The 20,238-nt window shown below is 33.5% G+C and overlaps 1 protein-coding gene across 2 annotated transcripts in view; it reads left to right on the forward strand.

The window, feature by feature from the left end:
- Window positions 1-10,319, forward strand: part of LOC145284886 (uncharacterized) — a 216,488-nt gene extending 206,169 nt beyond the window's left edge. Inside the window, exons 15-16 of one of the 2 annotated variants that reach the window (XM_080133956.1) lie at window positions 154-236; window positions 9,840-10,319. In XM_080133956.1, the coding sequence (XP_079990082.1) occupies window positions 154-229 (76 nt within the window). In that variant the 3' untranslated portion in view covers window positions 230-236; window positions 9,840-10,319. Of the gene's footprint in view, window positions 1-153; window positions 2,737-9,839 lie in introns of those variants that run through there. The other variant, XM_080133955.1, reaches the window with a different exon arrangement.
- Window positions 10,320-20,238: the final 9,919 nt, after the last annotated feature.

Here is a 20,238-nt window from a genome sequence, read left to right on the forward strand (position 1 = left end):
GGATTTACTGTAAATTATTTCCATCAAGTGAAACGAACAATTTAGGTAAAACGTTAATTTGGCTTTTTTTTTTGTTTTTTTTTTTTAGGTTTTAATTTTTTCCGAGAACAAAATTCGTCATATCTAAATTTCTTTTTTAATTTTATTTTTCAGATTCAAATATATTGTCGTTTTCAAGGATTACCATCGGACAATTTCTCGGTGCAGTTTAAAAAGTGGAAAAACATAACCCAAAAGTATTATCACGACTAAATAAATATTATATTATAATAAATATTATGTGAAAAACCTCCTTTGATGAAATATTAAAAGAGGCGTCATCACTAGGGCTATGGCAAGAGGATAGTCTTTTCATGATTTTGACGCTCGAGTATATATCAGTTAATATCTTTTATGTTTTAGATAGTGGTTCTCGATTTATTAACTGTTTCTTACTGTGTCGGATTCGGATATGAATTTAGGAAACTCGTCTCCGGAAAACTCGTTCCCGGAAAACTCGTCCCCTTTCGCTAGGTAGCAAAACTGGCCATTTATTGAGTAAATATCGCTTGAAAACACATTTTATGACCGTTCTTGAGGATATTGTCTTTAAGAGAATGCACTGCACATCCCATAATATTTTTTTTTTTAAATATTTTTTCTTGTTTACTGTTGTTTTAAAAAAATTAAATTAATTTTCTAAGTTTTCGTTTTCTAGCTTTGAAAGTTTTTTTGGTATTTCAACTTATTTTAAATAGCTTATTTAGTTTTTTTAAAAAAAGGTAACGTCGAGTGTTACTTTTGAACAAAATGTCCGATATAAGAGGATAATTGCTTAAAAATAGAAAATTAAAGAAAATACTTAGGTAGGTATAGTTTTAAAAGAAGCCCCCCACCCCTCCAAAAGAAAATAAATGTTTATATTTTTAGGTAATGCACATCCCATAATATTTAAAAATATATTTTTACTTGTTTAAATTAAATTGATTTTTCTAAGTTTTCGTTTTCTACCTAGCTTTGTAAGTGTTTGGTGTTTAAACTTATTTTATAGTGTTTATTTAGTTAAAAAAAAATAACAAGTAATGTCGCACTCAACATTACTGAGTAGATAATTTTGAAGAAAAATGTCCGAAAATTAAAGAAAATACTGAGGTAGATATAGTTTGAAAACGAGCCTCCTCCCCCTCCTCTTCAAAAGAAAATAAATTTGTATATTTTTAGGTAATGTCCAAGATCACTGCTCGGAAAAAAATCAAGCTACCAGAAGTGGATACGGTTGATTATGTAACGAAACTGAACGGAAGACACGAAAAACGAAACCATATATTTATTAAAAAAATGCTTCAGTTTTTAACATTTCTTGTGTTATTACGAAACAAACAAACAAAAAGAAAACACTTTTTGTATTATCAAATAATAAAACAAATATTTTATTTATTTATTTATTTTTTAATTTTTTTTTTTAATTACATTTTCACCCCAAACAAGGCACATTGCCACTTTGGTGTAGGGGGCTACTATCAGGGTCAGCAACTACTGGGGCACTATGTAGGGATTTGGGAAGCAAGATGTCGGTTCACGTTGCACTTGAACTTCTGCATGTCAGTACAGTTAGGGAAGCAGGATCCTGGAATGGAATTCCAGAGTCTAGCGGTTCTGGGGAAGAAACTACTGGAGTAGAAAGATCTTTTACATCTAGGGATCTCTACTGTGTGGGGGTGGGATTTAGCTGCCTGTCGGGTTTGTCGAGGGTGTCTGCGTCGTGGGGGCACAAGTGTCTGCACTTCGTCAGCGTATTCACCACTAAAATACTTGTAGAACAAGCAGAGGGACGCAACGTTTCGTCGATGGGACAGAGGCTGAAGCTTAGATGCCAGTTCAGGGCCTATCAGATTGGCGACTCTTTTTTTAACCTTGTCTAGGAGCGAGAGACTAGTAGTAGACGCACCAGCCCAGATGTGACAACAATACTCCATACATGGGCGAATGGTGGCCTTATAGAGATACAGGATACTTTCAGGTGTCAGTAGTTTTCTAGCACGGTAGAGAGAGCCTACCTTTTTTGCAGTGGCCCTGGCAATGTTTTCAATATAATTGTTCCAGCTCATGTTTCCTGTGAACGTTAGGCCAAGCAGTTTGAAAGATGTACTCTCAGACAGGGAGTCACTGGCCATTGCTATTGGTGGCAGAGAAGGTTTCTTGTAGTTATTGAAGGAAACCAGTTTAGTCTTGGCAGCATTGAATGTGACCATCCATTTTTGTCTCCATTCCACTGCAGATTGGAGATCATCCTCTAGTGTTTTTGCCATTTCTTTAGATATGTGTTCATTTGTTTTCCTGTCATGCCTGTTATAGAGTGTAGTGTCATCAGCATATATACAGCATATATATATTTAGAAAAATTGGTACTTCACGGGGAACACGGACCCTGCATAAACGGTGTTTTTATTTAATGATTGCTCCTCCAAAGCGCAAAAGGTTTTGCTTGGTTTATTTAACCACGAAAACTTTTTGAAGGTACTATTTGAGGCCAAAAAGAAAGGGCGGGGCCAAAAGCATTATTTGAATATGTATGAAAAAATAATTTAACAAAAAAATAATATTTAGTGGAGAAAATAATGAAAAATTAAAATAAAATGAAATAAAAATATAATAAAAACAAGCACTAAATAAAATTATGAACCCCCCCCCCCAAATTTAAATAAAATAAATACACGCGCGATTAAAAATAAAGTCATGAAGAAAGTGAAAAAAAAATGCTTTGAGGAAGCAATCATTAAATAAAAACACCATTTATGCAGGGTCCACGTTCCCCGTGAAGTACTGAAAAATTAATTTAGTTTTAACACATTTTTGTTCACAAAACAACACTTCTGCAGTATGCGCACGGCGGCCATCTTTTCTTGGTGCGTTTCACTAAACTGTCGCCATATGGCGCGTCTCTGTCAAAAAACATTTAAATTATAAATGTTTTTGGTGACCATTCAAAGTTGCTTTAATTGAAAAAGATGTTTCAGTTTAAATTATTTATTTGTTCGAAAAAAAAAAAGCTATTTTACTTTACAAAAATCCGTTATTTTTATTACGAAATTGTTTTATTAAAATTATATTTTCTTACGCAGACTTTTAAATAAATAAATGTTTTTACAATTCAGAAAAAAATCTTATTTGCTACTTATTTGCCGCGTTATTTCACCAAGAAGAAATTGGAGTTATCGCCTCCTAACAATAGCCGCCGTTTGCATCCTGCACAAGTGACCCCGAAATGACTTTTAAACGATACCCTTCCCTCCCCATCTTAATAAATAATTGCTTTCTTTGATAATACGTAAGTGTTTTCTTTCTTTTATTTTTGTTTCGTAATAACACAAAATGTGTTAAAACTAGAGTATATTTTAAAATAAAGATATGGTTTCGTTTTTCGTGTCTTGACTCCGTGATTAAGTTTATTTTTTTAAAACAAGAGTTAAAAATAATTTTTAAAAATATTATGAGGATGCATAGTTTCTTTTAAAAACAATATCTCCTTCAAGAACGGTCATAAAATGTGTTTTCAGTCAATATTTATTCAATAAGGGATCGGTTTTCCTACCTAGCAAAAAGGGAGGGGGAGTTTTTCGGGTACGGGTTTTTCGGGTACGAGTTTTCCGGGGACGAGTTTTCCGGGCATCGTCGGATATATACTCGAGAGTCAAAACAATAAAAAGAATATTCTCTTGTCATAGCTCTAGTCATCACACTGCGTGCCCATAAACATTGACTGGTTATAAAAAAATGAAGTATCTTTTTTAATATTTAATTTGTTCATCTACTGAGTGATCAGAAAGAAAAAATAAATTGATTTCGAATACAAATTTATATTATCATGGTTGACTGTGATTTTAAAATGCTTGTTTAAAATCATAACATCATAAAAATATGCTATTTTATTTTTTTCAGTTTTTAAATAATCAAATTGTTTGCATGGATACTTTAATAGTCACAAAATTTTAAATCTCTAGACCTTTTGTAGAAAATCCCCGCCCAAAACTACTCCACAAAAACATACTCAGCCAAAAGTACCCCAGCATAACATACTCCGCTAAAAATATTCCCTGAAAAAATAACAATAAAATGCGGGTTGTGGGGAAAATATTTCATTTCTCACTCAAATCCATTATTATGTAGTATTGGCATGAAAAGATTGTTGCTCTTGTATTTTTTGCCTTATCGCACAGATAGTGGTCCAGCTGGTCCACCCTCACCGTAATGCATCCCACAGTAGTGTATATTCTATACATTGAATGTCCGGCGTGTCAACTGGGTTAGAATAATTCTTATACTTAATTGTTCAACCCTAAGCTGTCTGGCAGGGTCCACAAGGTTAGATCAGCCAAATGTGGGGACGAAAGGAAGATAAGTAAATCAGGTAAACATCAGAGAAGTAAGAAGGGAATTGCTAATTCATAGGTTAACAACTAAGAAGCGAGTCAAAAACACTTATGAGAACTGTAAGATTAATACGAACTGGTACAAATATGTTGAGGACATTGCAAAGGCTGCTGCAAAGAAAGTGGGTTCCCTTTCTCAAGCTAGATCGCTACTCGTGCCTGAACGTATCCTGTACCTCTAAAAGGCCACTGTTCGTCCATGCATGGGAGTATTGTTGCCATATCTGTGCTGGGGCATCTACCACTAGCCTCTCCCTCTGAATAGGGCCCCCAAAAAGATTTTCAATCTAATATATCCCACTTTGTCAACTAAGATCCAACCACTGTCCCATCGCTGCAATGTTGCGTTTCTGTGCAACAAATATTTTAATGCAATGTGCTCTGATAAACTCGTTGCACTTGTGCCTCACTTAGTGTACAAATCCATGAAAACCCTGCTTAGCAACAAAATCTCACCCCTTCACTATTGAGGTCCGTACTAAATGCCAGAAAGCTTTCTACTCTAATATTTTCTTCTCTCAAATAACTAGACTTTGGAATTTTCTTCCTGCTACTGGCTTCCCTGACTTTATTGATATGCAGAAGTTTAAATGTAATGTAAACCAACATCTTGTTAATCTTTCTTAGGCATGCTCCTAAATAGTACCTATTTACACTGCCTCCCCATGGGACAAAGTTAGACACCAGGGTCGTTTTTTTAAAGTGGAGAAAAGGTACAAAAATAAAAAAAATTGTCTCAGTCGTGAAGGACTGCTCATCCACCGAAAGAGAACAAGAAATGGAAGTGCAGCATCTGAAGAACAGATACTACACGTTGATCTTGACTAAAAGGCCACAAATAGTAGCCCCTTATGATATGTCTTGTTTGGGGTGAACGTGAGTAAAAAAAAAAAAAAGACTCTCGTTTCCCCTCTCCCTGATTGTGCCGTCTGTATGGGTGATTGAAATTAAAAATAGTGTTCAGTGATGAATTCTCTTGAAATTAGTTCTATTAATTAATGTTGGGACGATGAATCGAAATCAAGAATCAGAAAAATTGGAACTATTTTGGAGTATCGAAATTGATATCAGAAAAAAAAAAAAAATCAGGCCTATTTTCCAATGCAAAAAAAAAACAACAACAACAAAAAAAAAACGATTCTTGTATTTTTTATTCTTTTGTTGGTTTTTATTCAAAACTTTAATTTTCTAATGATAAACTAATAAATTTTTATTGATTTTAAACTAAAATCTAAAATCTATTGATCACATCCATATGAATGTATGCTTGCATATATTACATCGGATTTTATGGTAATCCGATTAAAAAAAAAAAAAATATTTAGAGGTTATAAAACAAACGGAATTGGAATCGGTAATTGTATCAGAATCTAGTATTAAAACAGAATCGGGTAAATACTGGAATCGTCCTATCACTAATATTAATTTCAAAGAACGGTTGAAATTCATTCAGCCAAAAAAAAAAAATTATTTTCCAATGATTCTGATATTTCAGCTTCGACCGCAGTGCAACTTCGCAACGTTTCTAGAACTCTCTAAGTGATCACGGAAGCGCCATAATCATGAACCGTTGACTGCGAGCACAATTAATAATTATTTACATGAAACAATTACTATTGAGGGAAAGCTGCTTTTCCATTAGGACGACCTAAAATAAATAGCAAACATTGTACTTATACACAAACTTGCAGGGAGACCCGACGTTGCCCGGGATTGAATAAGGAGCAATAAATGTTCCACGCTTTCAATACATTTATTACCATCGAAATCGGTGAAATCAACCATTTTTTGATCAAATCAATTAATTGCCTGCTCTCATTGGGGACTCACCACAATGCACTAGGAGCAAGCTTCACATGCCTTCCTCAGTGACTTAGTCCACGATATATTGTAGCCTACATTGCACTGTAGAGAACTTACTTTTGATTTTATATAATTCTTTTCATAAAATGGCTCCAATTAAAGTTTAAAATGCAAAAGTCAAGTATCAGGATCGAATTGTGACTTAAACAGAAATATTTATTTTGAATTCACCCCTGTCTTATCAAAGAACCTATTGTTAATTTTATACACTGTCCTGCTTGTATGGTGATAAAACTTTTCAAATGCGCTTGTGATGTTAGGCTGTATAAGGGTGTTAACTTTAGTCAAAACCAGACTGTTCCTCCTTTTAATTCAATTTTTCGATTATCGATTCTTGATACTTATCAGAGACATTCCGATATAAAACCTGTCTAAGAATACTCCCAGACACATCAAGTATATTTGTATAAAATTTGAAAAAAAAATCGGTCCAGCTGTTTCAGAATCCACAGAAAACTCTTTCTCTCTGTCACACACACACACACACACACACACAAAGTGATTTTATATATAAGTAAAAATATTCAAAATTAAACTGATTTGTTTTTTTCGCTAAATCGGAAAAATAAAAAAACAATGATTCATTCGTCTGTGCACGAAGTATTGGTGTCACATTTAAGCTGGTATATCTGCTACTAGTCTCTCACTCTTTAACAGGATTCAAATAAGAGTTTCAAATGGAAATCCTGCACTATCGGTTAAGCTCCAACCTCTGTCCCATCACCGAAATGTTTCATCCCTGTGCCTGTTTTACTTTACTTTTGGTCTGCTGAACTCACAGCACTTGTGTCGCAATACTCTGACTAACCCGATAAGGAGCAAAATCCCACCCCTTTACAACTGAGGTCTATCGATGCTGGAAAGTCGTCTACTATAATAGTTTCTTCCTTCAGATTGATAGACTTTGGAATTTTCTCGCTGTTTCCAACTTCCATGGCTTTACTAACATACAGAGTTTAAATGTAATAAGAAGTCATCCCACTGCTCATCTCTCCTCCGCAGTCCACTCATGATCACAAATAGTAGCCCCCGGCCCCCCGACATTCCAAGTGGCAATACGCTTTGCTTGAGATGAAAAAGAGTTTAAAGGAAAAAAGATTGTTTTCATTATTCTAGTAGTGGCTATCTCCGGGGAACCACACTACTACTACTACTACACTGCATAACACGCTTTTTTTTTTTTTTTTTTTTTTTTTTTCGCAAATCTATATGCCAGGGGAGATAACTTATATGCTACTGATCTCTTGCTGAAATTAGATTTGCCTCCCTTTAATCAAAAGGTTAAAAAATATTCCTACGAATGATATCTTTATTTACTTTTTTTCAGGTTGAAATTGTTTAAAATATATAAATAAATTAACAAACTAACTAACTAACTAAATAAATAAATAAATAAAAAAGAAAATAATATATAAAATACAGTTTCTGATTTGGATAAAATGATCATCAGGTACCTCCAACGCGCGTCACAGTTTCAGTCACCCCCCTTCTGTATGTAACACGGTGTAACTGTAATTTATTATTATCATCCTAATGTTTTTACCATTTAAAAGAAGAAGCTTCAAATAAAATGCTAATATTTAAAAAATAATTTTAAAGCATACAAAAATAATGAAAATGCAAGACAAAAATCGTGTTTACATTATCGACGCTTAAAAACAACGTATGTAGTGACGTTTTTGAAGCCGTAGACATACCTGTGTTTTAAAAGTCTAGTAAAAATCAAATAATCGTCAGATTTTCCTGAAATTTTCGACATTTATTCATTATGAAATAAACTTACATAATAAAAGTAGATGTCGTTAAATATATTAGAGGAAATATTTTTTTTTTAGGTGTTCTACCACCCTCCCCCATATTTCATATTACGAAGACTAAACAAAATAAATGTAGGTTGATAAAAATTTCTACATTTTTTTTTAAAGCTGAAAAGATAAAATAATTAAAACAGTTATATATAAATATATATATATATATATATATATATATATATATATATATATATATATATATATATATATATATATCCCGTTATTTATTTCACTTACTTTAAAGTTGTAATTAAAATTGGACATAAAATCAATATTATTATGTTAAAAAAATAAAAACACTTTTCCTTGATAATTTTTTCTCAGTAGTATAATTATTTGTATTACGACAAAAAAAAAAAAAAAAACCCCAGAATTCTAAAAAATAATTTTTTCTAAAAAGCTTTAAATGATATTAAATTCAAATATTACGCGATATGAAATTTAAACAAAGACTTTTGATAACAGGTTTCCAATAATAATAAAAAATACATTCATATAATAGAATATATGACTCTTGAGATAATAAAAATTACAAAAGCAAAATCGACTAAAAAAATTCATTTGATTTTGATTAACTAAAATGATAGAGGATGTTAAACAATTTTTGCTCTATTTTTCCAAAAAAAAGTACGGAGGCCTGTAAGCAATACTATCTTCAGATACATAAGTGTCAACAGAAGACATTAAAATTAATTTTCTCGTCTGTGTAGTTCGTTAATAAAAATATATTTGTTTTACAAAAGGTAAGTCTTATATTGTTTTTATCCATTTTTTATTGTAAATTTTAGCGCCAATGCTCTTCCATAGAAATTGACCCAGACTATAGTAAACACACGAATTGATGATGTTGTTGTTGTTAATGTGTATAATGGTGACGTTTTGCACAAAGGTTTGGAGATGCCTAATGATCATGTTTTTTATCTCCTCCATTTTCCACTCATTTTTTTTTTCTTAAAAAAAAGTAAATAAATACTAGAGCTTTATTTTCATTTTATAACTAGAATAATGCTCGTCTCAAAACGGGAAAAATTAATTTCTCAAAGAGAACAGTTTTGTGCCACTTTTATGTCCCTTTAATAAAGATATTAAACCCTAATAATTCTCTCTTTCTCCTTTAAATTTCTCGACCAGCAGTAATTATCACTTCCTGCACTGATAATTGCGAAAGTATGACATACTAGTGTCTGTACATATAAAAATAATTATTATCATTTATAATTGCAAGCCAATTAAGATTATTAAAGTTGAGCGCTGTTTTGGAAATAATCTAAAAAGATAGTCAATTAGCGATATGTAACATTCACGACTCCTGGACGTTAGAACACTCTCTGGCAGCTTTATTGTTATGCGTACATTTGACATTCATGGGTTTTTAACTTCCCTTAATTTTCGTGTTAATTGATGCTGGCCCAGCGGCAACGTCCGAGCAAATGGAGTCAAAGCGAGTTCAAATACCTCGACCAGCAGTAATTATCACTTCCTTCATTGATGCCTGTGGAAGCAGGAAACACAAGTGCATGTAGGTATAAAAATAATTATTAATATATATATTGGTATTTATAGGCACTTACCTTCTTTCAGTTCGGGTAGACTGCTAGCCTACAACGGGTGACTGGGCTTATATATATAATGAGACTATTCCAATATGCTTCGATACAATTACCGATTCCAATTCTTTATAAATTTCTAAATATTTCTATCCTACTTTTACTTTCGGTAACCTCGTAATTCTTGCTTTCCTTATTTTATCTTTTAGTCCTCAGAATCCACAAACGATGTTTCTGACAATTTGCTGCTTTCTGAGCCAGGATCTATCCATATCACATTTATCGTTGGCAGGTTTTTGACCATGAAGAAGTATTTCTTTTAGTTTCTTGCATCAAGTGGTTTCATGCCTTGTCTGGAGCAATTTCCATTAAAAAAATCCATTTATATTATACGACAAAGTGATGCAATTCTTTCCAACTTACAAAAAAAATAGATTAATACCCGCAACAAACTCGACAAACAGCAAAGTCCCACCTCTACACAGTAGGGATCCCTAGATGTAAGAAAGCCTTCCATTCTAATAGTTTCTTCCCGAGAACTGCCAGACTTTGGAATTCCCTTCCAGGTTCCTGCTTCCCCAACTGTACTGACATGCAGAAGTTCAAGTGTAATGTGAACAGACATCTTGTTGCTCAACTCCCTACAGAGTATCTCTGCAACTTATGTCCCTGATAGTAGCTCTCTACATCAAAGTTGCACTGTGCCTTGTTTTATGTAAAAATGTAAAAAAAATAAATGTAAAAAAAATAAATGTAAAAAATAAATGTAAAAAAATAAATGTAAAATAAATGTAAAAAAAATAAATGTAAAAAAATAAATGTAAAAAAAATAAATATAAAATAAATGTAAAAAAAATAAATGTAAAAAAATAAATGTAAAAAATAAATGTAAAAAATAAATGTAAAAAATAAAATAAAATAAATAAAATAAAATAAAATTACACTCATTATCACTTCCGTTCTGTCTTAGAGACAATGCATACGTTGTACAAGATTAGCTGAGCGTGTAATTGTGATGCATGGGTTGCGCAATCCTCAAACACACGTCTCCTGAATAAACAATGTGTGATTCCGGTGGTAGGGAGAAGTCCAGGATGACCGGAAACAATGCGGAGAGCATATACAGCACACTGTATTCCCAAATGGTCACCCATTTTAGTACTGACCAGGCTCAATGTTGCTTAACTTCAACAGAAACCAGTGTGTCAACGTGATTATGCCGTAATTTACATATTACACTGGGATTAGAAGTAACAAGCCATGCATCACTGTAATATTTGAATAATTCGAGATTATTTTTGTCTAGTTTGCTTTAGTCACAACATTTCGGCTGGTGTAACCTTTAGCTTGCTCCTGGCGTATCTTTCAAACTTTAGGGCCTTCTAGTTGAACTTTAGAATAGTTATGTGGGACACGTAAACATATATGAAACCGGGTATTCCTTAGTTTCCTGATTTACATTTGAGAACTAACAACTGCATGAATATAGAATAATTTTATTCTGATGCACATATGTGTAAGGTTACACACTTTTACACACGTACACCCAACACGTTATAACAGAGTACGTCGCAAGGAACAAGTAATAACTCGACTCCTTTTTGCTTATTCTCGAATAAAACATGATTGTGTTCTTTCTCTTTGTCCCCTGTCCTCTCGAATGCCGTTTCGAATGCACTCTTGAACGTCATCCTCATCTCTAACGTGATTATCATCTCTAGCGTCCTCCCTTCTTTTTTATAGTCTTTCTTTTTCCTTACCGTGACGTCATTTCGCACACGGCTCAGTGTTTGCATATAGCCATTATATGCGTTCTTTTACACAGATGCAACTGTGAAAACTGCAATAAAAAAGATTGACGTTAATACCCATCCATTCCCCATGTTTCCGTTCAGTCTTGAAAGACAAAGGACTCCCCTTAGGGGCAGTGGCTCGTGTAATTGTGAGGCAAGGGTTGCGCAATCTTCAACCAAACCTCTCCTGAATCGGCACTGCTTGAGTCCAGTGGCAAGGAGAAGACCAGGACAATGGAAACAATGCCGAGATAAGCGGAGAGCACATACAGTACCTGAAAGTCCAAAATCGTCACCCATTTAGTACTGACCAGGTTCAATGTTGCTTAACTTTGGTGATCCAGCGGGAACCAGTGTGTCAATGTGATGATGCCTTGACGTTAATACAATGCCAAACTGTACATCGAAAACAAAAGATACAATATTTTACAAAATACAGACAAATACAAGAATACATAGGAAAAAAGAAAAGGGGATAATTATAATGGCGACGGGGGGGGGTACGGTGGCTCAATGATTAACGACATGGACTGACAATCTGCGTGTAATAAGTTCGAATCCAGTTCGTTCCGCAGAAAAACTTTCATTTAGGGACGTTGGAAACCTTGACATGGTCCTTTCCGTAAGAATTCTTAATAAAATGTGTCGGAGAAACGAATCCCAACAAAATCATCATCATGAATAATGTCCAACAACAGCAAAGCGACACCAGACATATGCAAGATTAGATAAACGTGGAATAAGAAAATGTGTTCACGAAGACATAATTGTTACTTAATAATCAGTTCTAAATGCCAATCTTTGTAAGTTACCAGTTTAATTCTTTCTACAGGCGAACATAACCAAGAATAATGTTAGCTGACACTTTGTCTTGGCCACGGCTGATGGGATGAGAACAATACACCCTGTGAAATGAATAAAAGCTGCAGTTTTAAAATCTGTTCCAGCTTTCGTGTTTGACATAAACATTCCAAAGTTTGAGCATAATGTCATCAAGTGATGAATTTTCAGTGCGGCTGAGCGAGAATGAATGAAATTTGATTTTCTTAGTTAAAAAAAAAAAAACTACTTGATCAATTTATGTGAATTTTGGAATATGACATTTTCGTTCCGTGACGGGTATATCATAAGGATTTTTCTGTATTTTTTTTTAAGTAGATTGCATTCTGGACTTGCACCCGAAAAATTAGATAAAAATTACATTGTCTACCAAAAGGATGCACTTGAAGATGACCGAGATCACACCGACTTGAGAAATAACAAAGTGTGGATTGAAGTTCTAACATTCGAAATAATACAATGATGTGTCAGTTTCCTTTTCCAATGTCTGTGTAATATGTGATTTGTGAATTCGGTGATTTTTGTTTTCTGTAAGTCTAAAAAATTCTACAAGTTTGTCGTGTTGGTAAAGTGTGATAAAACTATGTGCCCCCCCCCACTTCCGCTTGACAACATGCCACCGACTCGAACGCCGTTTCCGCGGTCTTCTTCTTCCTCTTCTCTTCTGCCCGTGTCGTTATCTCTCATATTGGCGACTGTCGAGAAGGCGCGCACGTGTTCACATGTATAAAAAGTAAAATAAAACAAAACGCAAACTCCGACACATTCTGCAAATATCAGTTGAACTGTGTGTATGTGTTCGTGTGTGTGTATGTGTGTTTGTGTGTGTGTGTTTGTATGTGTGCGTGTGTTTCTGTGTGTGTGTGTGTGTGTGTGTGTGTGTGTGTGTGTGTGTAACATTATCGACCCTCAACATGCTAGGGTGCACATTTACATAGTTGTCTGCCGAACCGCTCCAAGCCACAAACTGCGTTTGACTGTGTCCAATTGAAAACTGTCGTCAACCGTCGCAAACCCAACACTGGCTGTAAACTATTGTAAACTGTCGTAAAACCTACCGCCACACATAAATTTGCCCATTAACTAATTCTAATATCTAAATGTATGTCCGTTCTTTTATCCGCCACACCTTGATTAACAATCGTATTTTACTTTCTTTTGTATATGTTGGCCAATAACTTCTTCATTCTTCCGCTGATGAACATATTCCCTCTTTTTGCTATTTTTTCCTCTTCTTTTTTTTACTTTCTAACGCTTGGAGGGAGGCGTCGATAATATCACAATAGGAAGTCTGGGAGAAAATAGGTTTAAATGGTAAAACATGCATCACAAAACAAGGGAAAACACATATAATTGTGAATTGCAAATGAATAAGGTTTTCCTTTCGAATAGAAAGAAAAACATGATTGTACAGTTAAAATTAAGAAAGGATTTGAGTTACTATAAAAAGAAAAGACAGCATTCATTTACATTTTTAATTGTTTTCGACCAGTGGTCACCATTTTTGACCACTGGTGACTTAAGATTTTGGCGCCGTTGTTTGATAACATCAGGCCATTTGTTTTAATACTTTGTTGCACAAACACACGCACAGATATGTAGAATAATTTAGAAAACATAAGTATTAAACCTGATATAGTGGGATGGGAATATAAAGAGAAAGAAGCAACCTTGGTAGAAGTTAATGCCTCGCATGATAATGGGTTTAATAGAGCTGAGAGAGAAAACACGTATTAGGGAATTTCTATCATTCCAGTAATTATAGGAACACTCGGACTCACAAAAGCAAATGTCAAAATCTACTTTGCAAATATACTTAGTGAACCAAGTGCAAGAGAGATACAAACAATTGCATTTAAAGGGACAGTTAGAATTTTAAAAAGATCTCTCGGTTAGAATGCATGAGATAGTGGGTGAGTGTCTGTCATTCGGTAGGATGCCCCATACCCATCTAAAACAAAATGAGAAGAAAATTATAACCATCATATCTTAGGAGTCCACACATCCTCATCATAAAAATAACAGAAAAAGAATTAGTGTTCGCATTCATATTCACATTCTGAATGAAGTTAAAAGAAAAAGAAGACAGAAAATGAACGATTTTTGTTACTATATCTAAGAGTGTGAAAATAACAAAGATTATCAAAGGCAATTAAAATTACTTTTCTAATTATCTTGATAATTTTTTGTGTGTATGTTTTAACGTATTTTAAGGTGTTTTTATTGCATTTTAATAATCCGATTAAAGTACGACAGAGTTGGCCTTCTTTTTTTCATAATGACAACGCGAATCTTGGGTGTTGTATGTTTAATAACTGAAACATTGAAAATTAAATAAAAATTGCAGCTTCCATTGCTGATCACCAATCAACCGAAAATGTATTTTTCAACCGATTTATATACTTTTATTAGATGTACTTTTGTTTAATTTTCGTGTAAAAGTCCAGAATTCAACCTATTAAAAATATAGAAGTTTTTTTTTTTTACTTTGGTACGTAATTGTCATCGAACGAAAATGTCATATTCTAAAAATCACGTAAATTGATAATTTTTTTTTTTTAACCTAAGAAAATCATTTTTGTGATGGAGTAAGAACCGTGTATCTCACTCGACATAAAGATTCCAAGGTTTCAGTATAATGTTATCAAATGATATATATTTAATGTGGCTGAGCGGGACACACCATTCTCGCTTCCTAATAAAATTTTATTTCCTTAGTTAAAAAAATGCTTGATCAATTTACGTGGTCTTTGGAATATGGCATTTTCGATCCGTGACGTACGGATACGTACATCAGAAAGACTTTTCTGTATTTTTTTTTTTTTTTAAGTGGGTTGCATTCTTGACTTGCGGCCGAAAAATTAGATAAAAATAAAGCTAATTAAAATACACAGATCGGATAAAAATTACATTGCCTATCGAAAAGATGCCCTTGAACAATCTCTCCAGAAATAAAGATCATCCTCTCAATGGCTACGATTTATTACTAAGAGCTAAAACATAAAAATTTATAAAAAGAAAATGATTTTCTATATATAAAAAAAACTATGTGACAAATTTTTATTTCATTTTTTAATTTCATTTTCACCCCAAACAAGGCACACTGCCACTTTGATGTAAGGAGCTGCTATCGGGGACATAAGTTGCAGGGATACTACGTAGGGAGTTGAGCAGCAAGATATCTGTTCACATTACACTTGAACTTCTGAATGTTAGTACAGTTGGGAAAGCAGGAACTCGGAAGGGAGTTCCGAAGTCTAACAGTTCTGGGGAAGAAACTTTTGGAATAGATTTTCATTCTATGGCGGGTATGCACGGCATACAGATTTCTTTTCAGTGTGTTGTTTGTTTGAATTACAAATTTATTTGGCCAAACAGAGAATTACGAACCAAGTTCTCCGATGGCTCTTGATAGAAAATGAAGGAGATGAAAATCAAAAATGAACTGGAAGCAAACAATCGAGAGAAATTTGATTTCAACTGGAAGAAACTGGAGAGACTGCCTCGTACATCACAAGACGCGGCAGCTCCTAATTCTAAGTCGTAAAGTTCCTATTTACTTGGCTCCCCACGAGGGCAGAGTAAGACACGAGGTCGTTTTTTAATGTGGGGAAAATCAAGCTCAACAAAAAAGATCGCTCTGGATTAGAAACAAAAAATAAAAATTGTCTAAGTCATGAAGGATTTCTCCTCCACTGGCAGAAAAGGTGAAGAGTAGTATCAGAACAGATATTATACTTTGTTCCTAGCCCCAAAAGTCGCAAAATTATTCGCTTTATTCTATTTATCTTACTCTTAAGAATTGTAAATTTTATTAACGATTCAATTAGTAGCATTTATCTTGGGTAACTCTGTAGTATGAAGAGTGGCTTATTATAGAAGCTTTCATACGAGTTAAAAAAAAAAAAAAAAAAAAAAAGAACACTGAGCATAAATTAAATAAACTTTTACTTTTTGATTTTAAAATGGTGCTGTGTTTTTTGGAAATCCGCCCTCCCCAACTCGATTCTATGTTTCAATATCGTCTCTGATCACTGTAGAAAGTAAGTTTATGCCCTAAATAAATTAATTGGGTGACCTGTTTGATGGGCTTACTGTAAATAGTCATGTTTAGGTTAAACTGTAATGTAGCAGTATATTTATATGGCCTTGATTGTATCATATGGACTAAAAAAAAAAAAAAATGGGTAATTGGTGTTTCAAAATCACGTAATGCATTTCATTATGGGACATCACCTGATCGAAAAAAAAAAAATGTCTACCCTCCGTCAAACCCTAACCCTACCCACCTCTATTTGATAAAATCTAAAGTAAAACTCTTAATTTTTGGGGGGAAGGGGGGTCAATGTCAAACGATCAACCACTGGCCTATCAAAGTTATGCTTTGAGTAAATGTTAGAAGGCAAAAGGAAAGCCAAGGAGAAGGTGGAGAGAAAATGTTTTTGATTGGACATGTCTCATCAGTTGGACGTCGGACGTCCATCAACCAAATTTGCCCTGAATCAGAAAGAATGGCGAAAAATAAGTCACGTGGGTTCACAATCCAAGAGGAAGTTGCCACTAACGCTGTTGAAACTAATATTCTAAATTATCAATGTTCGATTTAAAGAGATTTTTTTTATATGATTTAAGTTTATTCGACTTTTTTTTATTTTTATTTTTTTTTTTTTTTTACTGTTTACTAATATTCCTTAAACCTATGCGTACTTAGTCCCGAAATACAAACTTAAAGCGAAGCCAATTTTACTGCAATCAAATCGATTTTAATAACTTTCTTAACAAAAAGGCACTTAAATCTATTTCGCCAGTGATTTATGCCAGATATTGTTTCGTATCCTTATCTTTGCCAACTATTAAGGTTATTTTCTATTGATTCTATCGATTTTTATATTCGATTCTGATTAATGCTATATTTTATTAGTCATATTTATTTTATTAGTCATATTTATTTTATTAGTCATATTTAGACGTATTTTAATCTCTTAGTCACATATAATCTCACTCTCACAAGGAATAAATTAATACGCGATTCGTCGATGTTTTAAACAGAAATTCTAATTTCCGTATTTCACGTTCCTTTAAGAGAATGATGTTGATAACACCAATTTGTCGTTATGGGAATCTTGACTAAAATAGGATAAGTTGGCAAATAACTTGTTTGGGTTTTTTATTTTTGGCGTTTTTAAAAATATTTTTTGTGAAAATATCCGAAATTATTGGTAAAGATTAATGTGTGTCCGGCAAAAAAGAAAGAAAAAAAATAACAAAATTAAAAAAAAAAAATAAATAAATAAATAAATAAAATAAAATAAATTAAAAACACCCTTAACTCTATCATTACCTGTAAATCCTGGCGGAAACTACTTTCTTCTTTTTCTTAGTTCGTTTAGAGGGTGCCTTGTTACACGGACTAAGGGTTAGCGATACTTGATATGTTTTGTAAGAAGCAGATAATAAAACATTTATTAAAATGTTTCCTCAGTTGAAAGTCTGTAACACAAAAGAATAGGTGAAACAAGAAAAAGTCTTTAACAAATATCTTGGATGTATTTAATCACGTAAGAAATCATTAAATCTCACAAAAGTCCACTTGTTAGATATCGTAGTAGGAAAATGAATACATACAAGTTAGTTTTATTGAGATTATTCAGACTCCTGTTCTTACCTTGTCATTGTCGCAACATATCGGCCGACGTACCCTCCGATCTTCTTCAAAGATTCGTGGCACAGCGGATGAAAGTGCTAAGTACTAATTAGTTTTAAGTGACAGTATTTTAAAGATTGAAATTTAAATCATCAATAGGGCAATACAAATAATCGTGATATATTCCGTGAAACGGAGATATTTGTTTGAAGTAGCTGAGTGGCCTTGGCCGCCGTATTCGAATAATAATCTCGTAAGTTGCTTTACTGAACGAATGTTCGTGGTCGGAACTGGTAATATGCTTAAACGTGAGGTTTTAGGCTTATCTTACGACGCCTGTCTAAGCTGCTCTTCCAGTCGGTATTTATGACTTAAATCATCTGATCATATTCTTATGAGAAGGAACCTGGATGTATTCATTCATTACATCAAATACAATTACAGATTATTTAAGACGGGAGAAAAATGAAATGCGAATAATAAGTTTCCGAATAGTTAAGCTAAGAAACCATGGTGTAACAGATAAAGTACTGAGTAAAATTCAGTTGTGACACTCTTTTGGCGATTTAAGTGTGGGTGATGCTAACAATTTAATTGCGAATTACTCAAGACTCTTAGTCATGGCTGACAGAACGAGAACAAGCTACCCACGCCGATCAAATCAAGGGTTTCGATTTAAATTAAGTACATATTTCCGGATTCGACAAGACACTGGAAAAAGGCTAAAAAATTACGTCGAGTTAAACGTTGTGAAAATAATATCAGAGATGAGAACAGTATATTATTTAATTAGAATTCTTTTTGAGATGAGTAATTTGTATTATTTATTCATTTATTTATTGCGGACTGTTATCCTAATCTTTTTGTTGTCTGACGAAGGCCAGAGGAATAGTTGGTCGAAATGTCGTGAAACAACTAAGAAAAGATGAGGATAATAGTCCGCAAATAAATGGATAAATGAGAACAGTAGTCCGAATAATACAAATTATTGATCCTATTATAAACAATTCATCAACATATAAACTAGTGTTATTGTTTCTTCCTTGGAATAAGTGGGGAGATTATGGTTGAATCAAGTCACCACACCAACAATGAATATCATTCTTTTATATTTTAAGTATTTTGACCTTTTCATACTTATCGGACAAAAGTTTTCCGTTTTGAGTTTTTTTTTGTTTTGTTTTTTGTTTTTTTTTGCACCAAAACATGGCGGAAGTATGAACGCTGACTGCGTCTAGCAGGGTTAGAGGAGCTTATGGGGATTATTTCATCAGAACTTTGGAGGCTTTTATAATTTTTTTTTTCACTTACACTAAATTTGTAATATCATCACCTTTTAAGAATAAAAGTATTCGAACATAGTCGGGTGCAACTCGAAGGTTCCCTTTTCATCAGCTATTGCACTAAGGTGTGAGAGAAAAAAAAAACTCACTGACTAACAAAGTCGTAGATATACGACATAGCTTCATTTTTTTTTTTTTTTAGTTGAGGCGGGGAGCAGTACTTATCAAGCCCGGAGATCACTCTAGGATAAGAGTTAAAATAGCATAATGTAGATAAGCAGTTATATGCTTGTTATATGCCAAGTTTATTGGTAAAAAGAATGATAACACATTTTTTTATGTAAGTCTTTCTTTATTTAATGTTTCACCATGTTTCTAAATTAAACTTGCCTCGTACATCTTTAACTGTGTTGTAATCGGATGCCTTTATTATTTGTTGAAAACAAGATTTATAAGCGTTTTTACCCTTGCGTGACCTTTTAATATAAATTATAGGCCTACAACAATCCTGCAAAAGGAAAAAAATCATAGTAGTTACCATGGTAAATATTATAAGTGGCGCAGATGATATTGATAGCGAGGTGTTGAGATTCTACAGCTCCATGTGAGCATTTTCAGAAGATAGTGGTTTCAATCCTACCCAAGCAGCCCAGAGGATTAGTTGGCCAAAGGTGAGACAACAACTATGGAAGACAGAAATTACCAGGAATACAGTCACAAGACTCAGCGTTCCTATCCCGTTGCGGTTAATGACCTGAACACGGCCAGAGAATGAGTTCGCCGAAACGTGGTGAAACATAACAGTCTGCAAAATAATGAATACATGAATTATGAAGTCTCATCTTAAAGGATATATATATATATATATATATATATATATATATATATATATATATATATATATATATATATATATATATATACTTGTTTATTGTTATATAAATATACTCACATCCCGCTGCTACAAACAGCCACTTGTTTCAATCAAACAACAGATATCATCAGGCAGCGACTTGACTATTCAAATGTTCAATGAATAATCTTGAAT

This window comes from Euprymna scolopes, chromosome 9 (genome assembly GCF_053919585.1).
Source record: "Euprymna scolopes isolate OS-2025 chromosome 9, ASM5391958v1, whole genome shotgun sequence".
Lineage (NCBI taxonomy): Eukaryota > Metazoa > Mollusca > Cephalopoda > Sepiida > Sepiolidae > Euprymna > Euprymna scolopes.